The following is a 27,090-nucleotide window of genomic DNA, read 5'->3' as shown; positions in this document are numbered from 1 at the left end:
AATTAGTTAGTTCATCTTCTCATATACATTCATTTTCCTTTTGTTTGGGGTCATGAATGGAATGTTCTTAGAGTGCTATTAAAACCTGGCTTTCTACAATTTTGGTCTTGTTTCCTGTTCATGCTGGAATTTTTATTTTGTTTTTAATGTGACATATATGTACCAGTGTATGTTCAGGGGACAGAGTGCAGCCGAAGGACGTTTAGTTGGTTAGACTATTTTTAGCATGTCCTGAACTGCATGTTGCTCTTTTCTGCTATATGTTAAAATATAATGTGCATTTCGCCACTTCTCTCCATGTGGTTGTCGGGATATGACCCCATGCAAATGGCTTCACCACAGGTAATCTACTTAAAAGCACTCTCACTTACGTTATAATAATAATAATAATAATAATTTTTTATTTATACCCGGCCTCCCCAGCCAAAGGCCGGGCTCAGAGCGGCTTACAAGCAATAATAAAAACAAGATGAATGATTACAACTTAAAAACAAAAATAAAATACAACATTAAAATAATGGAACATTAAAATATTAAAATGTAGCCTCATCGCAGGAGAAGGAAAAGAAAGAAAGAGGAGGAAAGAGAGAGAGAGAGAGAGAGAGAGAGGGAGGGAATCAAATTGGCTCCAAGCCAAAGGCCAGGCGGAACACTCTGTCTTACAGGCCCTGCGGAAAGAAATCAGATCCTGCAGGGCCCTGGTCTCATGAGGCAGAAGCGTTCACCAGGCCGGAGCCAGAGTTGAAAAGGCCCTGGCTCTGGTTGAAGCCAATCTAACTTCTTTAGGGCCTGGGACCACTAGGGTGTTATTATTTATGGACCTTGAGGCTCTCCGTGGGGCATACCAGGAGAGGCGGTCCCGTAGGTACGAGGGTCCTAGGCCGTGAAGGGCTTTAAAGGTCAAAAGCAGCACCTTAAATCTGACCCTGTACTCCACCGGGAGCCAGTGCAGCTTGAAAAGCACTGGGTGAATATGCTCCCATGGCAGAGACCCCGTGAGGAGCCTCGCTGCAGCATTCTGTACCCGCTGGAGTTCTGGGACAGCTTCAAGGGCAGCCCCGCGTAGAGCGAATTACAGTAGTCAAGCCTGGAGATGACCGTCGCATGGATCACTGTGGCCAGGTCGGGGCGGGAAAGGTAAGGGACCAACTGCTTGATGCGGCGAAGGTGGAAAAATGTCGCCTTGGCTGTTGCTGTAACTTGCGCCTCCATGGAAAGGGAGGCATCAAGGATTACACCCAAACTCTTAACGGAAGGCAATGGCACTAATTGGGCCCCCGCAAGAGAAGGGAGTTGGTCCCTCATCCCCATGCCATCCCGACCTAGCCATAGGACCTCTGTCTTCGAAGGATTTAGTTTCAATCGGCTCCCACGAAACCATCCAGCCACAGCTTCCAAGCATCTGGTCAGTGTGTTCGGGGCCGAGTCAGTGTGGCCATCCATCAGCAGATAGAGCTGAGTGTCATCAGCATATTGGTGACAGCCCAGCCCATAGCTCCGGATAATCTGGGCAAGGGGGCGCATAAAGATGTTATGGCACTTTCCCTCCAAGACTCCTAGCCCACAGCTAGCCATTACCAGATGGTTTCAAAACCTGTTTGGTTCTCTCTAAAAATCTCAAACTAATGCACTTGGTGTCGTGAAAATTCTACTCAGAGTGGATTCCAATGTATCGTTAGCAGAGTAGCAACTTTAAACACGTTGCAGGATTCCCCCCAAAATAGCCCAGAGGCCATTGTATTTCATCCAGCAGAGCTTTACTGCTACTGAAGGCAAATGAGCATAAAGGTCACAAATCCAATACATTCAGGATTGGCCCTGACCGTAAGATATCCAGTTGCAGCAGACATAACCTTACAATAACTTATAATAAGTTTAAACACTAAGCATACGATGTACAGAACACCACAAAAAGAGATAGAAAGAGAATGTAAAACCCTGGCTCCTTCTCGCCTTGTTATAGTCAGCATGACCTTGACAGAACAAGATAACCGTACCAGTTCAAACCAGCTGTACTCAGCTTACCTGAAGGAATAACCCAAACATCATGGACCTTCTGCTTGTTTCTTTCACACAGATAAGCTTCCAGAACCCTCTTGAACTAAGTAGAATAGGAAAGATCTCTGCACATCAGATCAATACGTTCTGTACTAAGAAATGCAAACTGACACTTGGACTATTTTAATGACACAGAGAACTTTTTGGTGACATGAAAGTCTCAGGAGTTCTGACAGTATCCCTCAACACTATACAATGCTTGCAGGATTCAGTGGTTACAACCACTGCAACCTGCAATGGAGTACAGATCGGAGATGATGTATCATTTGGCAAAATGAGTGACCAAATTAAAGCTAGGGTATTTTTTTGTCATTCCAGAAAGGAAAATGTGGAATGTTAATTCTCTTTCCCCTGTACTTCCTTGCTTAGACTTGGTCTACACATCTACCAGAGTGAAGTGTATCAGTACTTTGAACGGTCTGTAAATGATTCCACACTGGAAAAAGTCTGTAGTGTTTTCTGGATGTTTTAAGAGCATGGAATCAGCAGTAAAGTAGCCTCTTATGAATTTCATGGATTTGATTTTTTTGTTGCTGTTTTGCATAATACTTTAGCTTAATATATATATATTTTAAAAACCACAAATTTATATTCAGTAGCTTGAATATTTATTTTCACCTTTTTTTCTCAGTGTCAGAAATATGTTTTCATCCATATTTGAAGTGTTATGGTCATATGTTGAAATTATATCAATTTGTTTGATTGTGACATGTAAGTAAAGGTATAATCATAGTTAATTTAAAATGATCTTGGGTTGTGCAAAGTGGTTAGCGTTAGAAGGCGATTCAGGCTGGCATGTAAAGGAGATTCAGATTGGCAGCCAACTTGCTTTTCCGGTGTACGACCTCTTCTTATTAAGAGCAGCAATAAAGGGTCCCTACTAATAGCCTGATTATTATTAATATATGCTGTCTGCTACTGACCCACTTTGTTTAGAATGTGCATTGGATATGAAGCGCCAAACATTGAAGAGTTGTAGATTTAAAAAATTCAGTTTGAAAGATGCCCTACCATTGTACATTTTAATAAGAGTTAACAGAAAAAGGTCTCTGCACGTTGCCAGGAGCAAAATAGTAAAAGTCCTAAGTGCTAGTCTTCTTATTGTTATGTAGAGGAATTGTTAATCTGGTCACTGAAAATTAATTTTCCTAGGATGGACAGGAAAGCAGATGGGCTTGTTTAAAGCCTGCATACTGATTGAGTCCATTTTTGGAAGGGAGAAAAATGTAAATGATACTGTAGGACTTTTAAAAAAAGATTTCTGAATTTGTTTTCTGATGTGAGATACTATGCAACAACATAGGGTTAGTAGTATGTGTGTCACTCCCTCCCCCTTTACAACTATATTGTTTTACCGATGTGGTGAGATGGCTGGAGCACAGTCAGTATTTCTTGTGTTTATGCATATATATTTTTTTAATGTAGCCTGTGGCTGTTGTTCAGTACTCTTAAAACAGAAAGTTGAGCTAGTTGATTCTTCTCTGAAATGCAACCACTCCTTTAATTATGAAACGCCATGTCTTCTGTAACATTTCTCCTTCAGCTTTTTCAGCAGCAAAAACTGCTGATCTTTTGCTTTTAGTTTTATAGCCAAAAGAGAAACTGCAACAACACGCAACCCAAACTGTCCTATGGTCTGCCCAGCAACAGTTGCTATTAATACACTCCATAGCATTAAACTGTTATTTACAGATGCTGTTAAAAATGAACCCAGCCATATAGTTAACAACATTCCCTTGCTTACCTTCTCTTTTTTACGGATTTCCCCCCAGGGCCTTATTATGAGCCTTTTAAGAAAGATAAAAGCAACTCTCCGGGCTAAATATTGGCAGGAGGAACTTGTATTAAATGTTTCTTTGAAATGGTAACAAACAAACAAACAAACAAACAAACAAACAAACAAACAACATATCTCAACCATTTCAAGGTAGGGACAAAATTAATGGGAGGGTATCTTAAAAAGCAGAGACCTCACCTTGCCAACAAAGGTCCGTATAGTTAAAGCTATGGTTTTCCCAGTAGTGGTGTATGGAAGTGAGAGCTGGACCATAAAGAAGGCTGATCGCTGAAGAATTGATGCTTTTGAATTATGGTGCTGGAGGAGACTCTTGAGAGTCCCATGGACTGCAAGAAGATCAAACCTCTCCATTCTTAAGGAAATCAGCCCTGAGTGCTCACTGGAAGGACAGGTCGTGAAGCTGAAGCTCCAATACTTTGGCCACCTCATGAGAAGAGAAGACTCCCTGGAAAAGACCCTGATGCTGGGAAAGATTGAGTGCACAAGGAGAAGGGGACGACAGAGGACGAGATGGTTGGACAGTGTTCTCGAAGCTACCAGCATGAGTTTGACCAAACTGCGGGAGGCAGTGGAAGACAGGAGTGCCTGGCGTGCTCTGGTCCATGGGGTCACGAAGAGTCGGACACGACTAAACAACAACCAATCTTGAAAGTGTTCACTATATGCCTTTAAAATGCTTTTTCCTTCTCTCTCTCTTTGTAAGAACAGTTAAAACATAGGAGGGCCTGGCTTGCCAAGCCTGGTTATATCACACTCAGGGTCTGCCCGAAGATGTCATGGCACGGCATGGCTGTTTCAAGTCAGACAATTTCTCGTTTCCCTTCATTTTTATACCCCTTTGACCTTTATGAAAGAATTTTGTTGCATCTCCTAGCTATGTCTGTGTTTATAGACTGTGATCTTTTGGCTGTACTGACTTAAATGGTACTTCCCAAATATGCTGTATAGACAACTGTCTTTTTAGCGTTGCCATTCTTCAGTGTTTTTACAGAACAAACATTAGAACAAAGGGTACCATTCTACTCATAGTTCTTCTGATTCTATCTGGGAGCATACCCTTAGCAAAGTCATTCTATTTTGCTGTCATGGCAAGCGTTTGGTACAGGACTATTAATATTTAAGCATCAACAATCCATCATAAATGAGAAATGGTCACCATCCGATGGACACCAGGCTTTCCATAGTGTCAGTTTCAGAGACGGTGTTTAGGTAATCAATATTTCCTGAAAAGTATAAAGGTGGCTCGGATTAAAATCCTTAAAAATCCTTGAAAGTGAGGCCATTGCAAAACACACAAAAATGACTGGAATGTTAAATGGCCAATGTGTTAACTGGTTAACATGTTTGTTGTAGAGAAGATGTAGCGCAGAGCAAGACCACCATTTTTTTTTTTTTAAAAAAAATCATAATTGTAAGATGAAAAATTGAACCCTGAATTGAGCAAGTCTGCTTCACAGGCCATAACGGAAAAAAACCTTCTTTGTTTTGAAGTAGAATCCCATTGCATGTTGGGGAGCAATGGTTTGTGGTAGTCCAGTCAACATTTTGTTGACCATTTTGAGAAGAATGTTAGACTTGAGTTTGATCCTGCAGGAATTGTCTTGTAATGTGTCTATTGATTACAGTGGAGCCTATTTTAAGAAAAATATACTTAAAACATTGGTGTGCATTAATGATTTAGAATCACTTCACTAGTTCTGGCAAGTTCTTCATCATGGCTCAGTCTTCCATTGTCTTAAAATTTGAAATGTAACATTTCCCAGTAGACCTTAGGCCTTCTGGGACAATCATGTCCCCGCTTTTGTATTTTCATATGGCTATCATATCGCTACTGTCATTATGAATTAGGGCTCATATCCCCTGATAAACAAACCGTAGTTCTGAAATACACACAAAAATGACTCAAAGTTCTGTAAATAAGATGGGAAGATGCCTGTCTTTAAAGTGTATAGTCTTCAGCCTCTGTTCATAAGGTTGTTCCAGGAACATTGACATTGTTTATAGTAATGTTACTGCTTATAGTAATAAATGTGTTCATAGGACCAGTATTTTAAATGAAAATACAAGCTTTGGGACACTAACACACAAAATATAGGAAGACTTGGATTATATTCCAAACAAAAAGTGGTAGAGTTCAACCTCATTGATATGAATGACCCAGGGGCATTCATAATATTGACAACAGATATTTAAACAAAGATGAGTGCTGTTGAAATAGATGTACTTTCTTATGGACCTGAGTGGTTAGACGTGTTGGAGGACATACCATGAATTAGATTAAATGGGAGGTTGGAGTTAACACGTTTCTTACAGAATTGCAGCCGATTTTTCTTTCCACAGCTTTGTGGAAGAAAACGTGATGAGTCCAAATGTCCAGTAAGGTACCAATGAGAATCCAAATCAAAGCAACCTTAGCTGATTGGTGTTGAGCCTTGGGATATAGCTGTGGTTTCTTATAATAAAGTAAGCAAATGATGTGATGTCTTGGCTCAACATAAACACTTTTAAACCCGTGTGACTGGGTGCTTTTCTAGAGCTTCATTAGCCTGAAACAAATTTCTCCCCACTGAGCACAGTCTAAGCTGGTTTTGGGAATTTTGTTGATGGTGATGTTGAAGAAGCTGGTTCTATTTTATGGGAAACTGTTATTGAAGAAGATATGACCAATCTGTGTCTTGCATATTGTATTCTGTTCCTTTGAATATGGTGACATTAGTTTGAGTACATGAAATATTATTAGTAAGTGTAACACTGATTGGTTCAAAAGTTTTTGCTCACCTGGTAAACCTACACCTGGTAAAGGTCATTGTTCAAGGGCAGTCCTAATATATTATTATGTATATCACTTCATCTTTATCCATTTTTAACTGCTGTAGTAGCAGCACTGAGAAGCTAGAGACTGACTGTGGGACCTGCAGCCTCTTCTTGCATCGGTTGGAAGGAGGGAAATGTGGATTGCCAAAGCCAAATGGCATTACTGGATCTGACCTTCAGAACCTGAGTGTTATGACGATGGGCCCAGAGTCAGATTGGGGTGTGTGTGTCCTGATGGGAGACGCTGGATCCCTTGCTATTGCTGCCTCCTTTGGCAGTGAATCGTCTCCACTTTCTCCGTAATTTTATACCCTTCTGTCATGGTGTCTCTTCCTTGCCTTTCCTTTAAACTAAAACAGCTATGTTGTTGAGAAATATTAACTTGCTTTTCTCATTGCCTTTCCCTCTTGTGCTGTAACTGACTTCATTACTCCGGAGTTTAGGCAGTAATGTAATTTAAAAGATGAAGTGGTATGTTGATTCATTTCTGTGATTAAAATATTACTGTACCAAGCAAAATAGATTTTGACTGAGGAAGGCAGAGCTTTGCCTTTTAGCCTTTCTCTCTCAAATCTCTAGCTAATACAGTGTGATTAAGGTGTGTGTTATTGCATTTGATACAGTGTGCTTGGGTAGGAAAAGAAAAGTTCATTTTTAATACGTGGGATAAGATAACACTTAAGGAAAGAGTTGTTGTAATAGAAGCTCTTTCTTAATTTAATCAATGATTTTCAGTTAATAGTAAGAAGTCTGATTACAGAGCAATGCTAAGCCTTAATGATTTTCGAAAAGCAACTCTTAACATATATATTGCATTTTATGTTTGTGGCTAAGCTTTTTCCTAGTGAGCTTTTAAATCATAGTGGCATATCTGCACACACAGACACTTTTACACACACACACACACACACACACACACAAACAGCAGTAAATGAATTCTCTATTCTGATTGGCATGTAGTTGGTAACCTAATTCGCTCAGTGTGTTCTGTTTGAGAATGTAAAAAAGCAGAAATACTGTGCCAGATAAGAGATCAGTACAGAAGGAAAGTAACTCTTGAATGGTCACAGTTTGCTCTTGGCAAAATTTCTTCAGCAGGTAAAAAGGTCAAGGAAGTCCACAAAATGTTCGCATTTCTATCCATGCTAATGGAAGTAAGTATCAACTTGTACTGTAAGGTAGTGGGTTTGGAAAAACAAAATAAAGCTGCAGTATAAAAACCAGAACTATCAAAGTTGTTTAATTATGCCCAGACTAAATCTTACTATAGAGTTCCATAACAGATAAAGACAGCTTCTGTTTTTTTGTCCTATTAATTGAATTAAATTGCAATGGGCTCTGTTCCCATTGAAATAAATGGGGTAAGTCCCATTTACCGTAATTTCAGTAGTAACTAAGTGCAGCTAAGTAGTGTGATCAGGGAACAGATCCCGGCCAGCTGCTTCACGCCATACCTCCATTTGTTCCTCAAAGTGCTGACAGTGATAATACTTCGAGCAAATCTAGATTTGTGATTTTGTGGACAGGGCTAGAAGTGCAGCCCGGTATCTTGATATAAGGTCCTGCATAATCTGTGCAATCTGAAAGAAAGCTTCCCAAGTTGTTTTTTTAGCTGAACTCTTGTTTATTTTCATGGGATTAAATAGTATCTTGGGCAGGTAACACTGTGAAATCCCAATATTATTAAATAATAAATTTTGTTTTTACCCCATATAGTATTAGACTCTTAAAAAGTAAAAGGCTTCCATTAGTTTTTACTAACAAACTATTGAAAATTCTGACTGCTTCTTCTTTTGCAGCAAGAGCTATTTTGCAGCTCATTCACAAGCCAACCTGTCTCTCCATCTGCCTTCTTAGATGTGCTTGACATTAATTTGCCATGTTAGTGCCTTTTTTAAAAAAAGGTAGCTTTTAGTTTTAAAACTTGACATCTGTCAGTATTATGCCAGTTTTACTTAGAACTGAGATGACTTTTTCATGTCAGAATCTGCATGTTTGATGAGGGGTACCCTTCTGACAAACAGCTAAAATATTTCCCAAGAAAAGAAAAGGGAAAAAAAGTTTCCTTCAGTTTTTATCCAGATCCTGAACACAGCTCAGATGAAGCTGTGCAAAAGGCCCTAAGGGCTGGTTTATTTTTGTAAGACTTCAGGGAGCCCTGCAAGCTTGGAGATGCTCATTCCTTCCTCAGTCCTGCTGCTGTTTTGTTGTTGTTTAGTCGTTTAGTCGTGTCTGACTCTTCGTGACCCCCTGGACCAGAGCATGCCAGGCACTCCTGTCTTCCATTGCCTCCCGCAGTTTGGTCAAACTCATGCTGGTAGCTTTGAGAACACTGTCCAACCATCTCGTCCTCTGTCGTCCCCTTCTCCGTGTGCCCTCCATCTTTCCCAACATCAGGGTCTTTTCCAGGGAGTCTTCTCTTCTCATGAGGTGGCCAAAGTATTGGTGCTTCAGCTTCACGATCTGTCCTTCCAGTGAGCACTCAGGGCTGATTTCCTTAAGAATGGAGAGGTTTGATCTTCTTGCAGTCCATGGGACTCTCAAGAGTCTCCTCCAGCACCATAATTCAAAAGCATCAATTCTTCGGCGATCAGCATTCTTTATGGTCCAGCTCTCACTTCCATACATCACTACTGGGAAAACCATAGCTTTTACTATAAGGACCTTTGTTGGCAAGGTGGTGTCTCTGCTTTTTAAGATGCTGTCTAGGTTTGTCATTGCTTTTCTCCCAAGAAGCAGGCGTCTTTTAATTTTGTGACTGCTGTCACCATCTGCAGTGATCATGGAGCCCAAGAAAGTAAAATCTCTCACTGCCTCAATTTCTTCCCCTTCTATTTGCCAGGAGGTGATGGGCCCAGTGGCCATGATCTTCGTTTTTTTGATGCTGATCTTCAGACCATATTTTGCGCTCTTCTCTTTCACCCTCTTTCTTTAATTCCTCCTCACTTTCTGCCATCAAGGTTGTGTCATCTGCATATCTGAGGTTGTTGATATTTCTTCCGGCAATCTTACCTGGAGCCAAATCATGGATTGGCTCCGCCTTACATTTGAACCCAGGCCTCTGGCTTGTTTCTCTCCAAACAAACCATGAATGGTAGTGCCAAGAATAAAGCTTGGTTACAGCTTGTGCTTTGTTTTGAGCCTTGAACAAAACAAACCACGAACCAGAGTTTGGGCTTAACGCTAAGCCAAACCGTGGTTTGATTCTGCAGGACCTGTGAAGAGTAAAGCAGATGTGATTTTTACACACTTGCTTATCCATGGTTTGTCTTATTGTTACGTGCAAACTGGACCATTGTTTTACGCCATGTTTTATTTTGTAAACTGAGACACTAATTTATTGTATTTTCATCTGCTAGAAAGGATATATATTTTAATGCTGCATTTTAGTGGGGTTTTTCAACGTGGTTTTTAAATTATTACCTTGCATTTTAATACTACTTGTTTTGTAAGCCACCCAGGGAATGTGTGTTGATGGACAACATATAAACCTTGTAGTAATACATAAATAAAAGTAAACACAGCACAGCCAACGTTACAAGTCAAGGTAGGAGTCCAGCCTTAAATATATATTTTTAGTGTTCACCATGAGTCTCATCATTCATTTATTTATTACATCTTAACAGTATTTATATGCTACCCAATAACCAAGTTCTCTGAGTAGCTTACAACAGTAATAACATTAGTTAAAAAGTAAATGAAATATGCTGCATGCTGTCAATTCCAGGTTGCCAGTCACTAATACAATTGCACAAAATGTGGCAATATTTTAAATACATAATTCTGTTTTCATATGTGTTCCCTAGAAAGGCAGGGGAAAAAATAGAACCAAGTGCTTTGTGTCAAAATGCAGACTGGAAGTTAAGAATGAATGAAATATGCAACATGAATCAGTATGAGGCTGAGTTGAAGGGTTTGATGCTAAAGTGCTGAAATCTCTCAAGTCAGGCATGAAGAACCTTTTTGGCTTATAAGGATCTAACCTCATGGGCTAAAATTGACAGGTGTACAGGGCTGCTCATTTGTCAGTCACGTGACGTCACAATGACACCAGGTGATTGGGTGATTTGAAGTCCCAAAGACAAGACTTCAAAGCTAAGTCCTTTGCACAGCTAAATCCTGCACACAGACTGTGCACAGCTAAATCCTGCACACCTGATTCAGCAGGTTTTGGCTGTGCCATAGAGTCAGAGCCTGGATTCTCTCACCAATGCACAATCGGAAGTGCACTTTAAGCGCATTGGCGGCTGCACCTCTGTAGGCCCTACACCTGATGTCACATATGATGTCATTTATGGGTCAGGTGACCGTGGTTTATGTAAAAGGGACCAGATTTGAACCGCTGGAGGTTCCTCACCCCTCTCTTAAATAATATTTCCCTTGCATCATCAGTAGATTATTTTTTTCAAGACCAACTTCAACAGTTTACGTTTTGATGTGTCGTGAGCTATGTTGTAAAGGTAAAGGGACCCCTGTCCAATTGTGGCCGACTCTGGGGTTGCGGCGCTCATCTTGCTTTATTGGCTGAGGGAGCCGGTGTACAGCTTCCGGGTCATGTGGCCAGCATGAGTAAGCTGCTTCTGGTGAACCAGAGCAGCACAAGGAAACACCGTTTACCTTCCCGCCAGAGCGGTACCTATTTATCTACTTGCACTTTGACGTGCTTTCTAACTGCTAGGTTGGCAGGAGCAGGGACCGAGCAACGGGAGCTCGCCCCATTGAGGGGATTTGAACTGCTGACCTTCTGATCGGCAAGTCCTAGGCTCTGTGGTTTAACCCACAGCACCACCCGCGTCCCTTGAGCTATGTTGTCCTGTTGTTTTAATGTTGTAATTGCTTTTTTTCTTTTACTTTGGTTGTCAATTGATCCAGGACTTCTTTTTAGTGGAAAGCAATGTAGAAAATGTAATATACCTAAACCTTATAAAGTATAAGAAGTTCTGAATGTTGATGGGTGCCAAGGATATTACATTTAAAACAAAAATTAAAGTAAAGCAAAATTTCCAGTCAGCGGTACTCTTTCACAGCATTGTTATATACTTATTTGTTGAATGGTTTAAAACAGTGTTTCCCAACCGGTGTTCCGCGGCACACTAGTGTGCCGCGAGACGTTGCCTGGTGTGCCGTGGGAGAGGCGGGCGAGTCGGGCGGCGAGAGGCGGGGCGGCGGCGGCGAGCACACGAGGGGCGGCGAGCGAGCTCCCTCCCACATCCCATCGCCGCTCGCTTCCCAAATCTCCATCCCGAACGCTCCGAGCCTCTCCAAGAATCCCTAGGACGAAAGCAGCATCGAATTTCCGCCAATTAAAAAAAAAAAGCCTTATTGCCACCCTCTTCTAACCAATCGGAGCACAGCAGCGAGGAGGCTAAGATTACTCCTAGGAGCTGTAAGGGGAAACGCTGGTAGGCAGCTAGCCAATGGGCAAGGTGCTCTCCAAAGTGGGGTGATGCTGCCCAGCTAGAGAATTAGGAGGAGGAGGCTGGTATTAGGAGGTAGCCAATGGCCACAGGGGGGTGGGGGCAGGGTTGGCTGCTGCGCCGCAATTGGCAGCCCTGTAAACCACTTAGAAAATAGAGGCTGGGGTCGCTGCGCGAATGGCAGAGGAGCTGTCAGAAGAGGCTGTCTGCTGTCTGAAAGGGAGATAAGAGTGCCACCTCCCGCAGCCAATGGCTTCGGCATACCTGAGCGGCGCAGCCCAATCGAGGCTTTGGTGGGCGGGGTGGCGGGGGTGAGCCGCCCCCGTGCTCTGAGGAGAGACTTCTGTGGTGGAGGTTGTTGTCGGCGGCGGCAGAGATGGAGCCGTCGGGCTGGATGCGCGCCGGGATCCTCCTGCTGTTGGCGGCCCCGCTCTACGGCCGCGAGCTCCCTCCGGTGAGGGGGGAGGCATGTGAGGGACGCGGGCTGGAGCTTGACGCAGGTGCAGGGAGGGAGACGCACCTGAGGCAGCGTCAGCCTTGGCCTCGCCTCGGCGCCCCAGAACTCTCACAGTCGGCGCCTCTGAACATGTGCAGAGTGTGCAGGCAGCAGTTTTTCAGCGTGGGTCAACAACGTTGCTCAGAAGGAGGGTTGAGCCCAGCCACCTCTCTCTGAGGAAGCAGGCAGCATTAAGAAGCTGGAGTGTGTTTATTTGTGTTGGTGTGGTGTGATGCAGCTCATATGTGGAGAGGAGGAGAAAGAGAGAGCCACACCTGTAGAAGTGAGAGTGCAGAATGGCCAGGTAGTTGTGTAAGGACAAGAGGGACTGGTGCATAGGTATAGTGAAGCAGGACAGATTGAGAAAGGATACAAAAGGAATGGGTGGACTCTACACTTTCCCCAAATCAAATGAGCAACCTCAGGACTGCTTTGAGGCTTTAAAATGTGGCAGAAGCTGATCAATGGCCTCCTCTGCCTCATTTGGTTTGGTCCTGAGAGCATTTCCCCCCACATTTGTGGGACCTTCATAGCTGAGAATCATTGACATTCACAGACTAAAGGCTAGTTTACAACACTGCACACAGCCACTGCATTTTGTGTTAAAAGCTGATGTGTGCTGTGTTCAGTATAGGGGGCTGACATTCATGTGACCAGCTGCAGTTGCATGGCAGGAAGTTTCTAGAGTTTGACACCAACTCATTCCCCCAAAGCTCGCTGCTATACACGTGAACAAGCCCTAAATTGGTGTGTTTAGCTTTTCAAGCACGATTGCTATAAAAACTAAATACAGAGAGAGACTGAGAGCTGTTGACGAAGAGCTACGTGTGTGTCTTTCTTCGATTCCAGCCAGAATATCAGCTTTGTGTTCAGCCAAACAGGCCCAGGTTGCGCACTGAATAAAGTATTTTATAATTTTTCATATTTCTGTTTACTTACTATTTCATAATAAAGTAATTATAAAATACTTTCTTTGTGTTTATTTGATTACTATTAAAGAGAGTTACTTTATATATAGTCAATATAGGCACAGAGTTAATTTTTTAAACATTTTCTAATGGTGGTGTGCCTCGAGATTTTTTTCATGAAACAAATGTGCCTTTGCCCAAAAAAGGTTGGGAAACACTGGTTTAAAAGATACACACAAAAGTATATTGAGGCTTTTCTTCTGTGACTTTCTGTGAACAGTTTTGGGCAACGTGGGGTCTGCGCTAACCAGTGCCAAATCTCGACTGACAGTTGAGCAAAGCATCCAAGTTTTGTTTGTATAGCGTGAAGAGCAAACTTCCAGTAATATTTTCTAACATTTGTGTGTGTTTGCTTTTCAGAATTCTGTGTTAGTAGCATTGATTCAATTTGCAGGTGATAAACTAGGAGGTTGAGACACTACAGTAAGTTGTTGTTTAGAAATGGGTCCCTCTTCTGTTGCTCTCTGTTTCAAGGCCGACAGAACATTTTACAAATCTTTCTCTTTCCTTTTAGCGTATTATGGTGTGTGTTTTTTATAGAGAGAGGAGCAGCGGGAATCATGGCAGAAAGAACTCCTTTTCCAGGACTTCTGTTTTTTTATTCACTACCCCATTCCCAGCATTGCTTTGTTCCCTCCACTAGAGCTAAGACTAGTCTCTCATACAAATTACTGGCCCTTTGTAAGTTCCCCCAGATTGCTAGAATAGGGGCTTTTTCTACTGAAGAGAGGAGGCGGCATTGAGGTAGACATGCTGGCCCCAGTGATTTTATGGCTGTTAATAGCCACTTTTAAGGGTATGCATTGGGCAGTGTGTTTGCTTATGAAAATTCAGTATGCCAGTCGCAAGTTCCCTGAAATAGTTGGGCCGGTGGTCAAATCCAATCCTTGTAGTTCCTGTTTTTCTTTCCTGCCTTGAACCGAAGAGGCGTATAAAGCACATCTTAAACCACTTGGGGGAAAGAAGTGTCATTTTAATTTGTTTAATCTTTTGGTCTGGCATGGTCACAACTGATTTTATACACCCGTTATAATAATAAATCACTTTACAGAAGGTCTGAGTCTAACCTTTGTACACATCTTATTCAGAAACTCTTATCTGTTATAAAATAAAGGTTATGTGAGTGGGTATTTTAGGAGTATCCAGTGTGTGAGAATGCCTTGGGACCTACCTAGTTGCTTGTTCTTCCTCTTGCTTCAAACATAGCTGAAGAAACCTTTTTATTGTTTTTAACCTTTCTAGAAAGCCAGAGTTCATTCTGAGCTCCCCTGACTTTCTTCCTGTCAGTGGCGTAGCGTGGGTTGTCAGCACCCGGGGCAAGGCAAGTAATTTGCACCCCCTAACCCGTGGATTTGCACCCCCTAACCCTAACCCCCAGATGTTGCGCCCGGTGCGGCCGGGCCCCCCTGCACCCCCCACGCTACGCCACTGCTTCCTGTAACTGTTGGGGATGGGGGCGGGTTGGGGGGCAGGCCAGCTCCTCATACAGGCAAGTGATGTATTTAATGTATGTGTCATGTTGCATCCATGTCTGAATAGGCAAGAAAAATACTATATCAAAGGAAAAGGATTACCTTTTACAATATTTTGCTTGGCATTCTGAAAAGCTCCAAAGAATTTTCACCTTAAATCAACATACATTTTGCATTATCCTTGTTTAATGTAGATATACCAAGTAAGCTTATTTTAAAGAGCACCACCCCACAGTTTAATAAACCATTCGTTTACGTTGGGGTTCCAATGTTTAGTACGCAGTAGTCTGAGCACTAAAATCAGATTCTTTAGCCTTCAGAAATTATTTCCTTTTAGGTAACTTGATCAGCAATGCCTACTGAAAGATTAGCTGCTAATGCAGTAGTTTTACCCGAAAAAAAGTACACTGGAGTGAGTAGAATTTTCAGTGCAGCCTTCAAGCAAACTGAATGGGGTTCTTGTCCCAATTTGTACCTTAATATCTGTCTTAATTGGGCTGGAGTGTACTTTGTGTGTATGCGTGTGTTTGCCATCAAATTGTTTCCTGCACCTCCTTCCGTAGTCGGTTGTGCCAAGAAGAAATTCTTCCATACAGATCGATAAAGCAACACACCAGGATCAATACAACAGTGACAGCTTTTCTACAGGGCCACTGTAGTATAGAGAACAGTGTGCTGCACCTGGGCTGGGGAGACATGTACTTTTGGACAGGTCATTCCCTCGTGGCCTAACCCACCTGCTGGAGTTAGTTGCTGTGTATCCCTATGTACTTCTTCAGCTCTGGACGGAATGCAAGGGTGATAGAAAACAGTGCTATGTAGCTGGAAGCAAATGCAGAGGCACAATCAGTGTAGGAAGACATCACATGCATGCTTTTTTTGACTCACGTAGACCATCAGGTTGGATATACATATGGAAAAAACAACAATGCCTAAAACAATGTATTTAACTCCACCTTCAAACCACCATAGGATTACTAATGCACAGAGCTGTTATCGGTTTCATCCACTGTGTCCTTTTTCCTTTTCCTTTTAGTTTACCACTGCTTTGAAGCAGCTTGGTTAATCGTTAACTTTGACTAGAACGGCTGCGTGAATGGCTGTAGCAATCTCAGCATGAAAAGTTCAAAACTGCTAGATTAATTTGAGGTATTAACTCTGAGTTGATGTACTTGCTTTTAACGGCTCTGTGAGTTCAGTCACATTCCACTGCCTGCACAGTCTCCCTGCAATGGAATTTGCCAGCGCTTGAAAGGACTACTGAGAAAGTTGAAATGTAATCTTGTGTTTAAAAAGAAAAGCACAGCAATGAAATAATTTTCTTCCTTTGCACCTACTTTTGTTATGACTTGGAGAACAACTTCCAGAGGAACAAATGAAGTTGCAGACCAAAAAACATCATTTCTCTCTCTCCATAATGTAAATATGTATGTACTGTGAACATCTGTAGGAGTTTGTTGGAGTATTCTGCTCTTTTATGTCCCAAACTGCTGGAGTTAAAACTTTAAGAGTCACGATGCCTGAAGTGTTGCGGGTAACATCACATTATATGGGCTGAGTCTTTTCTTCTCTTTCACAGGACATGGAGAAAGTGTTTGTGGAATTCAGTCATCAAGAGCTGTTTGAGTTCTATAACAAGGTCTGTACTGGTGCTTTTACAGACTTCCTAACATTTTGATAACCTTTCTTTTACCTTTAATAAGTCTTTATTACCAGTCCTTTGGTTCTAGCTGTTTTTGGTTTGCACTTTCCTTGTAAACATGTAATAGCTTCATCCCCCAAAGCACTGCATCTCTGAGTTATGTCTCCTATAAAGCACTAACTGAATGCAGGTTTCACATTTGCTGCTGAAGTGCTTTCGAACAAGGTGATGCTTGCTATACCCTTTTAAATCTACAAACTTAACAAAAGGACAAGAGACTTTCAGGATAGCATATCCTTATTTGTACTTATACACATGGTGAACTTACCAATTTGCAGAGTTTATTATTTCTCTTCTACTTTCCATGTTTCTAAACATTTTTCTTTTTTCTTTTCTGTTAAATAGTTGGAGACTATACAAGCACAGCTGGATTCTCTTACGTGATACTGTGTGAAGACTTAATTTCTCCCACCACATTCCTCTCACTTCAATATTGAAGATAACTTGGCTGGCAGTGTTTGCTGAAATACTTAGTTGGCTGTTGTCAATAAATGGCTTATCTCTTCTTTGGCCAGTAACTTAAATTAAATCATTGACAGGAAAACTGAAGTTCTAATTGACTTAATCTCCTCAGAGTTTCCAGTGTTCAAGAACATGTATCATTGGGGGGCAGAGTATAGCTACCTTGTTTTGCTGTTCTTTCAATTACTTTGAAATGTATTGTGTCGGTTTTGGCTTTGGTGACGTTTTTGCAGAGAAGATGGTAACTTAAATATTGGTGGTCCATAAATGAAATGTGTTTATTGTTTTCCAAGACTGTAACCTATTCAAAAATTCTATTTTTAGTGGGGAAACTCCTCAGACTAGGTGAGTGAAGGTCTTTCTTACCTAACTAACAATGAATCCAAGTATAGTCCACATAAGGTTTTGAACCCTACATATGCAGATCCCAGTCAGGGATAGTCTCTGCCTTCTGCTCTCCTAGTTTATAATCAAAATGAAGAAATCTAGAAAGTTTAAGAACAGATTTAGTTTGAGGCACAGTTTGGGTCAAGCACATGAGATGGCCTTTTCTTGCTTTTCTCCAAGTTTCATAGATTTGATACTCTTGACAGAATTTATCTTTTTACTATGCCTATACACCCAGCTGTTCTTCCTTCAGAATGGTCTTTTATGTGATTTCCAGGCATTCTCCCACTTAAGGCACTAACCAGGACCAGGCTCCTCAATTCTAGCTGGTATATTTCAATACCACTATTCTTTAAGACTATGCCTATTCAAGACCCTTAATTCTGCTAATGGAGATGAATTTTTTAAAAATCTTATTCCTTAGCTAATGAATAATAACGGTTTCCACCTGTATGTTATTGTTCCCATCCTTTAGCATGAGGTCCCAGGGTGGGTTACAACTATTTAAAATTAGTGTTTTTTTAAAAAAACAGTTAAACAGATTACAATCAAGAGAATAGGGTGGGTCTTAAAATATATAACTCAAAGGCAACAGTAAGGAGGTGTGTTTTAAGGATTTGGCAAGAATTATACAATGAAGATGACAGATACACGTGTGTGTGTGTGTGTGTGTGTGTGTGTGTGTGTGTAGGGGGGAATTCTGCAATGTAGGGACTTCTGGAGGGAATGCCTTCTCCTGGAGTGCCCCTTATCTCCCAGAAAAGAAACTTCTGAAGGTGGTAGAACTACAAAGTGTGTCCTCTCTGCCGATGTTGGCACCCTAAACCCCTACCTAACCTGGTGGCAAGTCAGCATGTCAAAGTTCAAAGACCAGGGGTTAATCCACACAGTCAAAGTCTGTCCTGAAGTGCAGTCCCATAGAGCACCAGGCACATCCAAGCCAAGGTCCACCAACATGGGCAGTTGAGCAGACACAGCAACTCAGCTCTGCTTCCCTTTGGTACTTTGCATGCTGATTGCAGCACCTGGGCTTGATGAGGCTTGTGACCCTCACCTGTTCCAAGCCTACTGCAGCTGAGGAATCACACCTCTCCTCCCAATGCTAACAAGCCTCCAGTTAGTGAGCTGGGCTGTGGGCCCTGGCCTGCCTCAGTCTCCTGGATTGCCTCTCCTGCTGCTCCCTATGTCTTAGAGCCTGCCTTATTCATGGAGAAAGGGGTCCTTCTGGCTCTGGTGATGGGTCCTGCTGCTCTGGTTCCTGTGCACCGACCTTCATCCCCATGCCATTCTCCATCACCCTGTGAGTACTTCTTTCCCCATTCTCTGTATGTCCTGGTGTGTCCCAGTCCCGGCTACACCCCTTGCTGGGATCCCCTTCCTCCTCCCTGTTGTCTTACCAGTTCATGACAGCCTATAGTCTTTTAGATGCATGGGGCTTGTTGCTCTAACCGCTAATGGTCTGCTGGTCTGGGAAGAAATAAGATGCGTGTATGGTATATTACTGAGCAGGGACAGGGACCTTTTTTCCAGCCTATGAGCTGCCTGCTCTTCTGGGCAGCCTGCCATGGACCACGTGCGTTTGGTGGGTATGGCAAGACACAAAAGCAGCCAGAGTAATAAATGTAAATTTCACCTTTGTGCAGCTTGGTTTCTACACACCCACCCTCTCGATCCTCCATGCAGGCAGGCAAGAGGCATAATCAAGCATTCAAGGACACATTCAAACCAGGCAAAAGGGACTTGGGGTGCAACTAGAACCAGTGAGCAGTTTTCTTGGGGGCGTACCAAGGGCTTGATAGAAAGGCAGAGAGGGCCACATTTCCCCAGGTCTGAGTTTCCCTATTGCAACGCATGCAAGAAACAAGGAAGGAGCAAAGCTGGACTCAAATCTCCATCCCAACATGCAGAGATTTCTCAGCTTTGTAGAGAATTTTATGTGGCGAGGCGTTTACACACTCTACCCTGTGTCTGCTATCTGACGTCAAACGGTTAAGCAAAAGTTTGTGCGCAGCAGTCCTCACTTGTTACTACATAGTGGAGGGACCATTGTTGGAGGACCTGGACATGGAGGAAAGGGTTAATTTCCTTCATGAGTTTAATCCCTCCATGTATGAGATAAGCTAACAGGTGCAAGGTCAGCCAAGCCAGTTGCTATGACAGCAGTCCAGTGTCATCTATATTAGTGATTAAGGTATGTCTGGTCAGTGAGTCCGCCCGTGAGTCGGGAGTCTGTGTTACATCTTGAATTGCTGGAGCAACAGAAATGCTTTCTAATTATATGTATCTGTATCTGCAAAACCTACAAGGTGTGTGTGTGTGTGTGTGTGTGTATCACAGAATTGTAGAGTTGGAAGGTACCCTGAAGGTCTTGTCCAACCTTCTACAGTATAGGAAGCTGTCAACATCAGGAACTGTATTACTGAAGCCTAACCTTGAAGTCCAAACTATTTTGGACCTTAAACTGCCTCTGTGTAGTGACTGGAACTGGGGGGAACTTTCGCTGTGTGAGTATCTCACCTTCAATTCCCAACGACCATCGCCCAATAGTAGGGCATAGGCTTTCTAGGGAGAAGATTCCAGGTTCAGTCCCTGCCACCTCCAGCGAAAGGGGTTAAGTAGTCAGGGAAAAGACTTTTCAGCTTTAAACTACAGAGAGCTTCTGTCGGTCAGAGTATGCAGAACTGGCCTGGATGGATGAACAGTCGCATCTTGGTTAAGACAGCTTCCTAGGTTCCTATTTATTAGTGCATATTAACTCCCAATCTATGCAAAACAATTTCCCTTAGAGATGGCATGGTACATTGCCATCAACCTACCGTTGTCTTTTAGTAATTGATGTGAGGTTACTTGGCTAATTAAACATGATGGTAATAGCATGGCTACTGTTTTAAGTATCTAAATATGATTCAGCTCTGTAGAAGAAAAGAGGAGGATGGGACATAATGTTGAAGCAGAAGAGATACTGTGTCCTACAGATACAGTGGTACCTCGGGTTACATACGCTTCAGGTTACAGAAGCTTCAGGTTACAGACTCCGCTAACCCAGAAATAGTACCTCGGGTTAAGAACTTTGCTTCAGGATGAGAACAGAAATCGTGCTCCGGTGGCAGCGGGAGACCCCATTAGCTAAAGTGGTGCTTCAAGTTAAGAACAGTTTCAGGTTAAGAACGGACCTCCAGAATGAATTAAGTTCTTAACCCGAGGTACCACTGTACATGGGCATTTATGACAGAGCTGAAGCAAAAAAACAACAACAAAAAAGAATGTGCTGAACTGTAACTATGAATCATTTCCAGATTTTGCAATGATTTATGTTCCAGGCTCAACTTACATCTTCTGAAAAGCCATCAGCAGTGTTTTTGCATTTAGTAGGCAGCAGTATAAAATCTCAATTTACTGGTGACTTTAATTTCCTGCTAAGAGGTATATGGTTCATGATCAAAAGTAAGATAATATAACCTGAAGTCACTGAGTGGATTATATGATTCTTCAGTGATATGGATGCCAGATATGTATACCATTTTGCGTGCTTTGAGTTGTTGTTTTTCATGTTAAGATCTGTGGATGAAGGGCAGTATACACATTTAATAAAAAATAAAAAATATTTTAAAAATAATACCATAGAGCTGAAGACAATTCCATACTTCCTGGGCATGCAGTATTGATCCATAATACACCCTTTACATATTCTGCGAAGATGCTGATACTGTAATTCCCTACATTGTCCTGGCCTAACCTAATGGGTGCTCTTACTAATTTCTGCCTGACTTGAGGGCCAAAGCAGATGAGAAGCCATTCACACTACCCTCAGTTGCTTGAATGACTTAAAAGTAATTAGCAGGCACAAGGCCGCCCCCCCCCAAAAAAAAATCTGGAAGTGGATGGCAACTCAGTGTGACTATGGGAGTGGGATGGTGCGAATTCCTCTGTGCTGTGGTCAAGACGAAAAACAACCGCACTGCAAGCCTGCTTATTTCCAAAGGAAGAAAAGGCCCATTCACATCAATGGAAGCTTTTCTTCCAATGTAAATAGCAGGCATGATCCTCCTGATCAGGACCACCGCAGGGGGCAAAAAGGTAATGCCCCTGTGGCGATCACACAGGGCCCCCGGACGTTAGATGGTCTATTCACCCTGTGCCACCACTGCAATTGCTTTCTTCGCTGCCACCACCCTGTTTCTCACAGGGACACACGGAGCCCAGACAGTTGTTAACATTAACAAATAATCAAGTTTATTTTTAAATGCAGGAACAAGCTTATGGTTTCAGTTAATTTTTCTTGTCAGTTTCTTAGATCTTAGTTCCTAACAACTTCAAACTGATTATTCCCAACTATCTATCTGACTCCACCTGAAAATTCCTCTCACTCTCTCACAATACAACTCTACCAAGCCACACCTAATCCTCCCTCTTCCTTCTTCAACTCCCCAGCCTCAACTGACTTTCAAACCTCCCACTCTAACTTTTACTCCCCGCTTGCATTCCCACTGGCCAATCACATTCTCACTCATTTAACCCTTTCCTAATGACCCACCTAGGAGGCAAACGCCACAGCCCCCTACCAAGGTCTCAATTGGGATCTTCCTTCCCTCTGCTGCCCAGTTCCCGCTATTTTATTTTAAAGAGATATTTACACTATTTCTAATTGTATGAATGGTGCCTTGTCTGTTTTAGCCAGGACATTTGATGAAACAGTGGCATTAGTTCCAGTATTCGCTGATGACCATAAAATGATAACCATCTCTCTCTCTTTTTGCTTTTTCTGTGTTAAGGTGCTCTCTGAAAGATATAGGAAAAGTGGCATTGTGCCTAAATGACATTTCAGTGCGATTCAGAGTGTATTTCTCTGAAGTAGGAAAGTTCAGGCTGGAATACATTTGGATTTCTTCAATCTATAAAAACAAGGGGGATAAGGGTTTGGATACAGTGCGGCATTTCACAATATCTCAGTTTAGACAACTTGTTTTGTTTTAGTAAAATGATTCCAGAATAGATACACAGATGGAATGGTGTTTTCCTAATATACTCCGTTAAAACGATTCAAAACATACACACGCAGCCTTACTGCCTGTTATTTCTTCTGATTTCAATTGCCTCTCTTAACAAACCGTTCAGAAAACCTCCCTCAAACCGTCAAATGTGTTTAATACAGGAGCTGTTTCTCCAGGTGGGCCAGGTTAGGAGAAGCTCAGCACTTCAGATAGATTGTTTTTCCATTTAAATGGATTGCAGGCCAGGTCTGGGATCACTTAGGCCAGTGTTAGCTTGCTAGTTCTCTCCTGGTGCCCTTTTCCTGGTTGTTTCCTTTGCTTAGAAATCCTGATCTTTAAGAAATCTTTTCCACCAGAGGTTTGCCTGAATTCATAGAATCAAAGAATTTTAGAGTTGACTCTACTAAGAGCCCTAGACCCCTTTTCACATGTACTACTGGCAAACCAGGTGTCCGCCATCTTATATTTGTGCTGCTGGTTATTCCTGCCAAGGTGCAGAACCTTACATTTGTCCCTAATCAAATTCATTTTGCTAGTTTTGGCTCAGTTCTCCAATCTGTTAAGGTCATCTTCAAACCTGTCTTCTGCGACATTGGCTATCCCTCCCAGTTTGGTGTCATCTGCAAATTTAATGTTTCCTGTTTTGCTGCCCTGTAAGAACGCGGGTGGTGCTGTGGGTTAAACCACAGAGCCTAGGACTTGCCGATCAGAAGGTCAGCGGTTCGAATCCCCGCGATGGGGTGAGCTCCTGTTGCTCAGTCCCTGCTCCTGCCAACCTAGCAGTTCAAAAGCACCTCAAAGTGCAAGTAGATAAATAGGTACCACTCCGTCGGGAAGGTAAACGGCGTTTCCGTGTGCTGCTCTGGTTTGCCAGAAGTGGCTTAGTCATGCTGGCCAGGTGACCCTGAAGCTGTACGCCAACTCCCTCGGCCAATAAAGCGAGATGAGCGCCACAACCCCAGAGTTGTGGACCTAATGGTCAGGGGTCTCTTTACCTTTAAGAACCAAATTGAAGCCCACTGGAATTACAACCCATAAAATGCTGGCGTTTGGTGCTTTGGAGAGTGCAGTCTTAGACTTGTCTTTGTCTTTGGTGATCTGCTGCTTGTGAAATGAAACTAAACAAGAACTTACCAGGTTCTAGGATAACATGTCCGAGCCATTATGTTCTGCTGCCATATGTAACAGGATAAAATTCAAAGGTGAGAAACCAGCTGGAAGAGTTTAGAAGTGTGCGGAGAACAGAAAATAAATCTGAAGAATTGGTGCTACTACGATTAATGACAACAAAATAAGAAAGTCATATATTAAAAGGTAAAATATAAAATGCTGCACTCCGGAATGTATTAAGAATAGCGAGAGAACGTCACTGTAATATAAAATCATTCCATAACAACTCTAATAATTATCGAATGCCTCTGGCCAAACCAGTCCCGTAGGCTGCAATTCTGTATACACTTACTAAGTGGCAAGTGCCATTTAATTCAGTAGACAGGCTTCTGAATAAAAGCATGCATGGTATGTGCTTAAACCAAGTTAATATTTATTTTATTCTAATAAGTAATAGTATTGGTTGTGGCCAGCTGAAATGACAGAGAATAGAATCCACAGCTTGAAATTTAAGACTAAGGAGCTCAGATTATCTAGTTCAGTCTGTTGCATCTTACATGAATTTCCAGTACATGGATCTCTTCAGATATCTATCTAGGCTCATTTCCAAGCTTCCTTCCACGCAGCTTGAGTTTCAGTATCTGTCAGTCTCTTGTTGGATCTAGTTTACTGTTAAACTTTCCAGTGTTTCGCCATACTATTAAAATTGAACATTTTCAGTGCATTTAAAATGTATCAGATGCTTGTAGAACCTTGCAGTTTTTTCTGCACATAGTCATTTTCATTCGGTTGCATATAACTTATGTTCTTCTCAGAGTAAACCCATTGCAACTAATGGACCTAATTAGTCATGCCTATTAATTTAAATGTATCTCCTAACATATGACTTAACATTGGATGCAACAAATAGTTTTTAAAAGAGCACTAGCCCCCTTTGGTAGAACCAGGTTTTCCCTTTTTTGTCACTAATTTTAAAACGCTACCATAGACTCAAAATCATGCTCAAAGAGGAAGAGAAATCCCATGATCCATTCCTGTGATCATTTACCTGGATAAAGTCTTGCTGTGTTTAGCAAGACTTAGTCTAATGTAAGTATATGTAGGATTGAAGCCCGAGGATTCAGAAGTCTGATAGTGGAAAATCCAGTTTTCACTCCATCTATTTCAGAAACTTTCTAAAATTCAAAACATAAAAAATTCAATAATCAATTAATGATAAAGCAATTGTTATTTTGACACTCTATATAAAGAAAAATCACGCAGAGCTGATACATTAGTAATTTATATATCATTTTAAATTTCCCAACTGGGACTAAGACACAATGAATGTTCAGGAAATGGTAAGCAAAACTGTCTCCCTTCTGAAAACTCTGTGTTGGACCATTATTATTTTCCCCATTTTATAAGATGGGGAACTGAGGCTGACTTAATGAAAGCCTACCAGTGAGCAAGTTTGTAGATAACAGATTGGCACTGCATTATTTTTAATTCATTGGATCACAGTGCTTTTTATATTATAATTAATCTGAAGCTGTGTGTGAATGCTAGTGAGTGACACCCACACTATATGATATAAGAGAGAGGAACTTTAGGGCACTGCCCTATCCACTGAACCATAGTATCAGATTTTACATCTAAGCTAAAAAGCTTTCAGAATTCTGCCAAACGCTAAAGAGTAAACCAGCATGGTGATTTCAAATCCCTATTTGGCTAGAAGCCTGTTTCTTGAAATGTGACAGATTCAAAGCCATATTATATATCTGCTACAACCTGTGCTATTTTTATAGAATGATGATGTTCCGAAACTCACCTGTGAGCTGAGTTCCCCTTTGGAAAAAAAAAGCCTTAGCTACAGCAATGCTTCCAGAAGGCTATACCTGTCTAGTTAGAACTTCTGCAGTGAATTACTCTAGTTTCCATATGTTCTTACACACTGAAGATTGGGAGTGGGGTGGAGTATGGCACAGCTTAGAGGTCAGATTGGTAAGACTCATCTGACCAGCAATTTAAAATGGCTTATTGTTCAACGAGAGAGAGAGAGAGAGAGAGAGAGAGAGAGAGAGAGAGAATATGTACCTGTCCATTGGAAAGGAAGGAAAAAACAGCACATTCAAGTCTTGGCATGCAGTTCCATTCTGAAAATGAGTAATTGTGGTATGAAATGACATTAGCATTTAACTCCCTGTGTTGAGGTTTTTATGCAGGTAAGGTGTTGAATAGAAAAAAGAAAAGCAGGCTTTACAATCCCACAGGGAAGTCATGTTTTGCTTATAAGGGATAATGAATTCATTCTTTGGAGACCAGGATGCTTGTTCTGCTTGTATTCTGTACTGTCAGCTGAATAATCGCCTAACAAACTATGCCCATAGCCCTGCGATTTCATTTCTTTCCTAATATGTACCATAAAGCTGCTAACCTCTTCAGCAAATACACCTAGGTCGGGGAATGTCAGGTTGTACAAACACCATTTCCCACTTGTATCTTTCTTTTAAGTAGTATTGATATTTGATTAAAAAACATATCTGAAATAATGCTGATGGATAGCACAGGTTTCTCTCCCAGATGTATTTTACAGACTGCTGAAGCAAAGCGTGGAGGGGAGAAAATGAAACACTTTGTCAATACGAGATGTGCTAAATAAACCAGCTAGAAAAAAGAAAAGAAGAGAAAAAGATGGGGAGGGAGGTTTGTGCTTAAGCAAAACCAACAAGTTTCTTTAAAGCAGAGATCTTGTGAGACAAGAGGTCTGAATCTACAGAAAACTGCTCTGATACCTCCCCCAGTGAAATGTATAGGAAACATGCTGAAAGCACAGCTACGATCCCATTCAGTTCAATGGCACTATGCTCGAGACATTGCTGTTTTACTTAACAAACTGAGTATATCTAAGTGAGGAACACATTCAGACAAGTTCACACAGCTATTGCTTCCAGCATGAGCTAACTTTTCCTTCTTGTTGCTGCCTTCTGTTTTGTGCATGCTTTGGTCTCGCAGTGATTCAGTGCATAGTCAGGGTTGTGGGCCAACCAATAGTTAGGTTTCTAAGTAATAATTGTTGTTTAGGTCGTTTAGTCGTGTTTGACTCTTTGTGACCCCATGGACCAGAGCATGCCAGACACTCCTGTCTTACACTGCCTCCCACAGTTTGGTCAAACTCATGTTAGTAACTAGGAGAACACTGTCCAACCATCTCGTCCTCTGTCTTCCCCTTCTCCTTGTGCCCTCAACCTTTCCCAACATCAGGGTCTTTTCCAGGGAGTCTTCTCATGAGGTGGCCAAAGTATTAGAGCCTCAGCTTCAGGATCTGTCCTTCCAGTGAGCCCAGGTTTGAAAACAAATCAGAAACTATTTACAGCACAAAGAGGTCTGACGGCATCCCACCAACATAAAAGTGTGTTTTATGTGAGAGTAGGAA

At 41.9% G+C, this 27,090-nt stretch overlaps 1 protein-coding gene and 1 long non-coding RNA gene across 3 annotated transcripts in view; one reads left to right on the top strand and one right to left on the bottom strand.

Moving 5' to 3' along the window:
- COMMD10 (COMM domain containing 10) overlaps positions 1–17,269 on the top strand; it is a 59,558-nt gene extending 42,289 nt beyond the window's left edge. For both annotated transcript variants that reach the window (XM_083702453.1, XM_083702454.1), the window contains 2 exons: positions 16,603–16,662; positions 17,071–17,269. In XM_083702453.1, coding sequence (XP_083558579.1) covers positions 16,603–16,662; positions 17,071–17,119 — 109 coding nt within the window. In that variant the 3' untranslated portion in view covers positions 17,120–17,269. The remainder of the gene's footprint in view (positions 1–16,602; positions 16,663–17,070) is intronic.
- Positions 17,270–18,254: 985 nt separating this feature from the next.
- On the bottom strand, positions 18,255–26,732 carry LOC310827017. The gene is made up of 2 exons (XR_014556137.1): positions 24,724–26,732; positions 18,255–22,466 (listed from the first exon to the last, which is right to left on the bottom strand). It is a non-coding gene; the product is annotated as an uncharacterized lncRNA (long non-coding RNA).
- Positions 26,733–27,090: the final 358 nt, after the last annotated feature.

The sequence above is a fragment of the Podarcis gaigeae genome (assembly GCF_964106915.1).
Source record: "Podarcis gaigeae genome assembly, chromosome: 11".
Lineage (NCBI taxonomy): Eukaryota > Metazoa > Chordata > Lepidosauria > Squamata > Lacertidae > Podarcis > Podarcis gaigeae.
The sequence above is the reverse complement of the archived record's forward strand: the minus strand, read 5'-3'. Positions and strand labels throughout refer to the sequence as shown.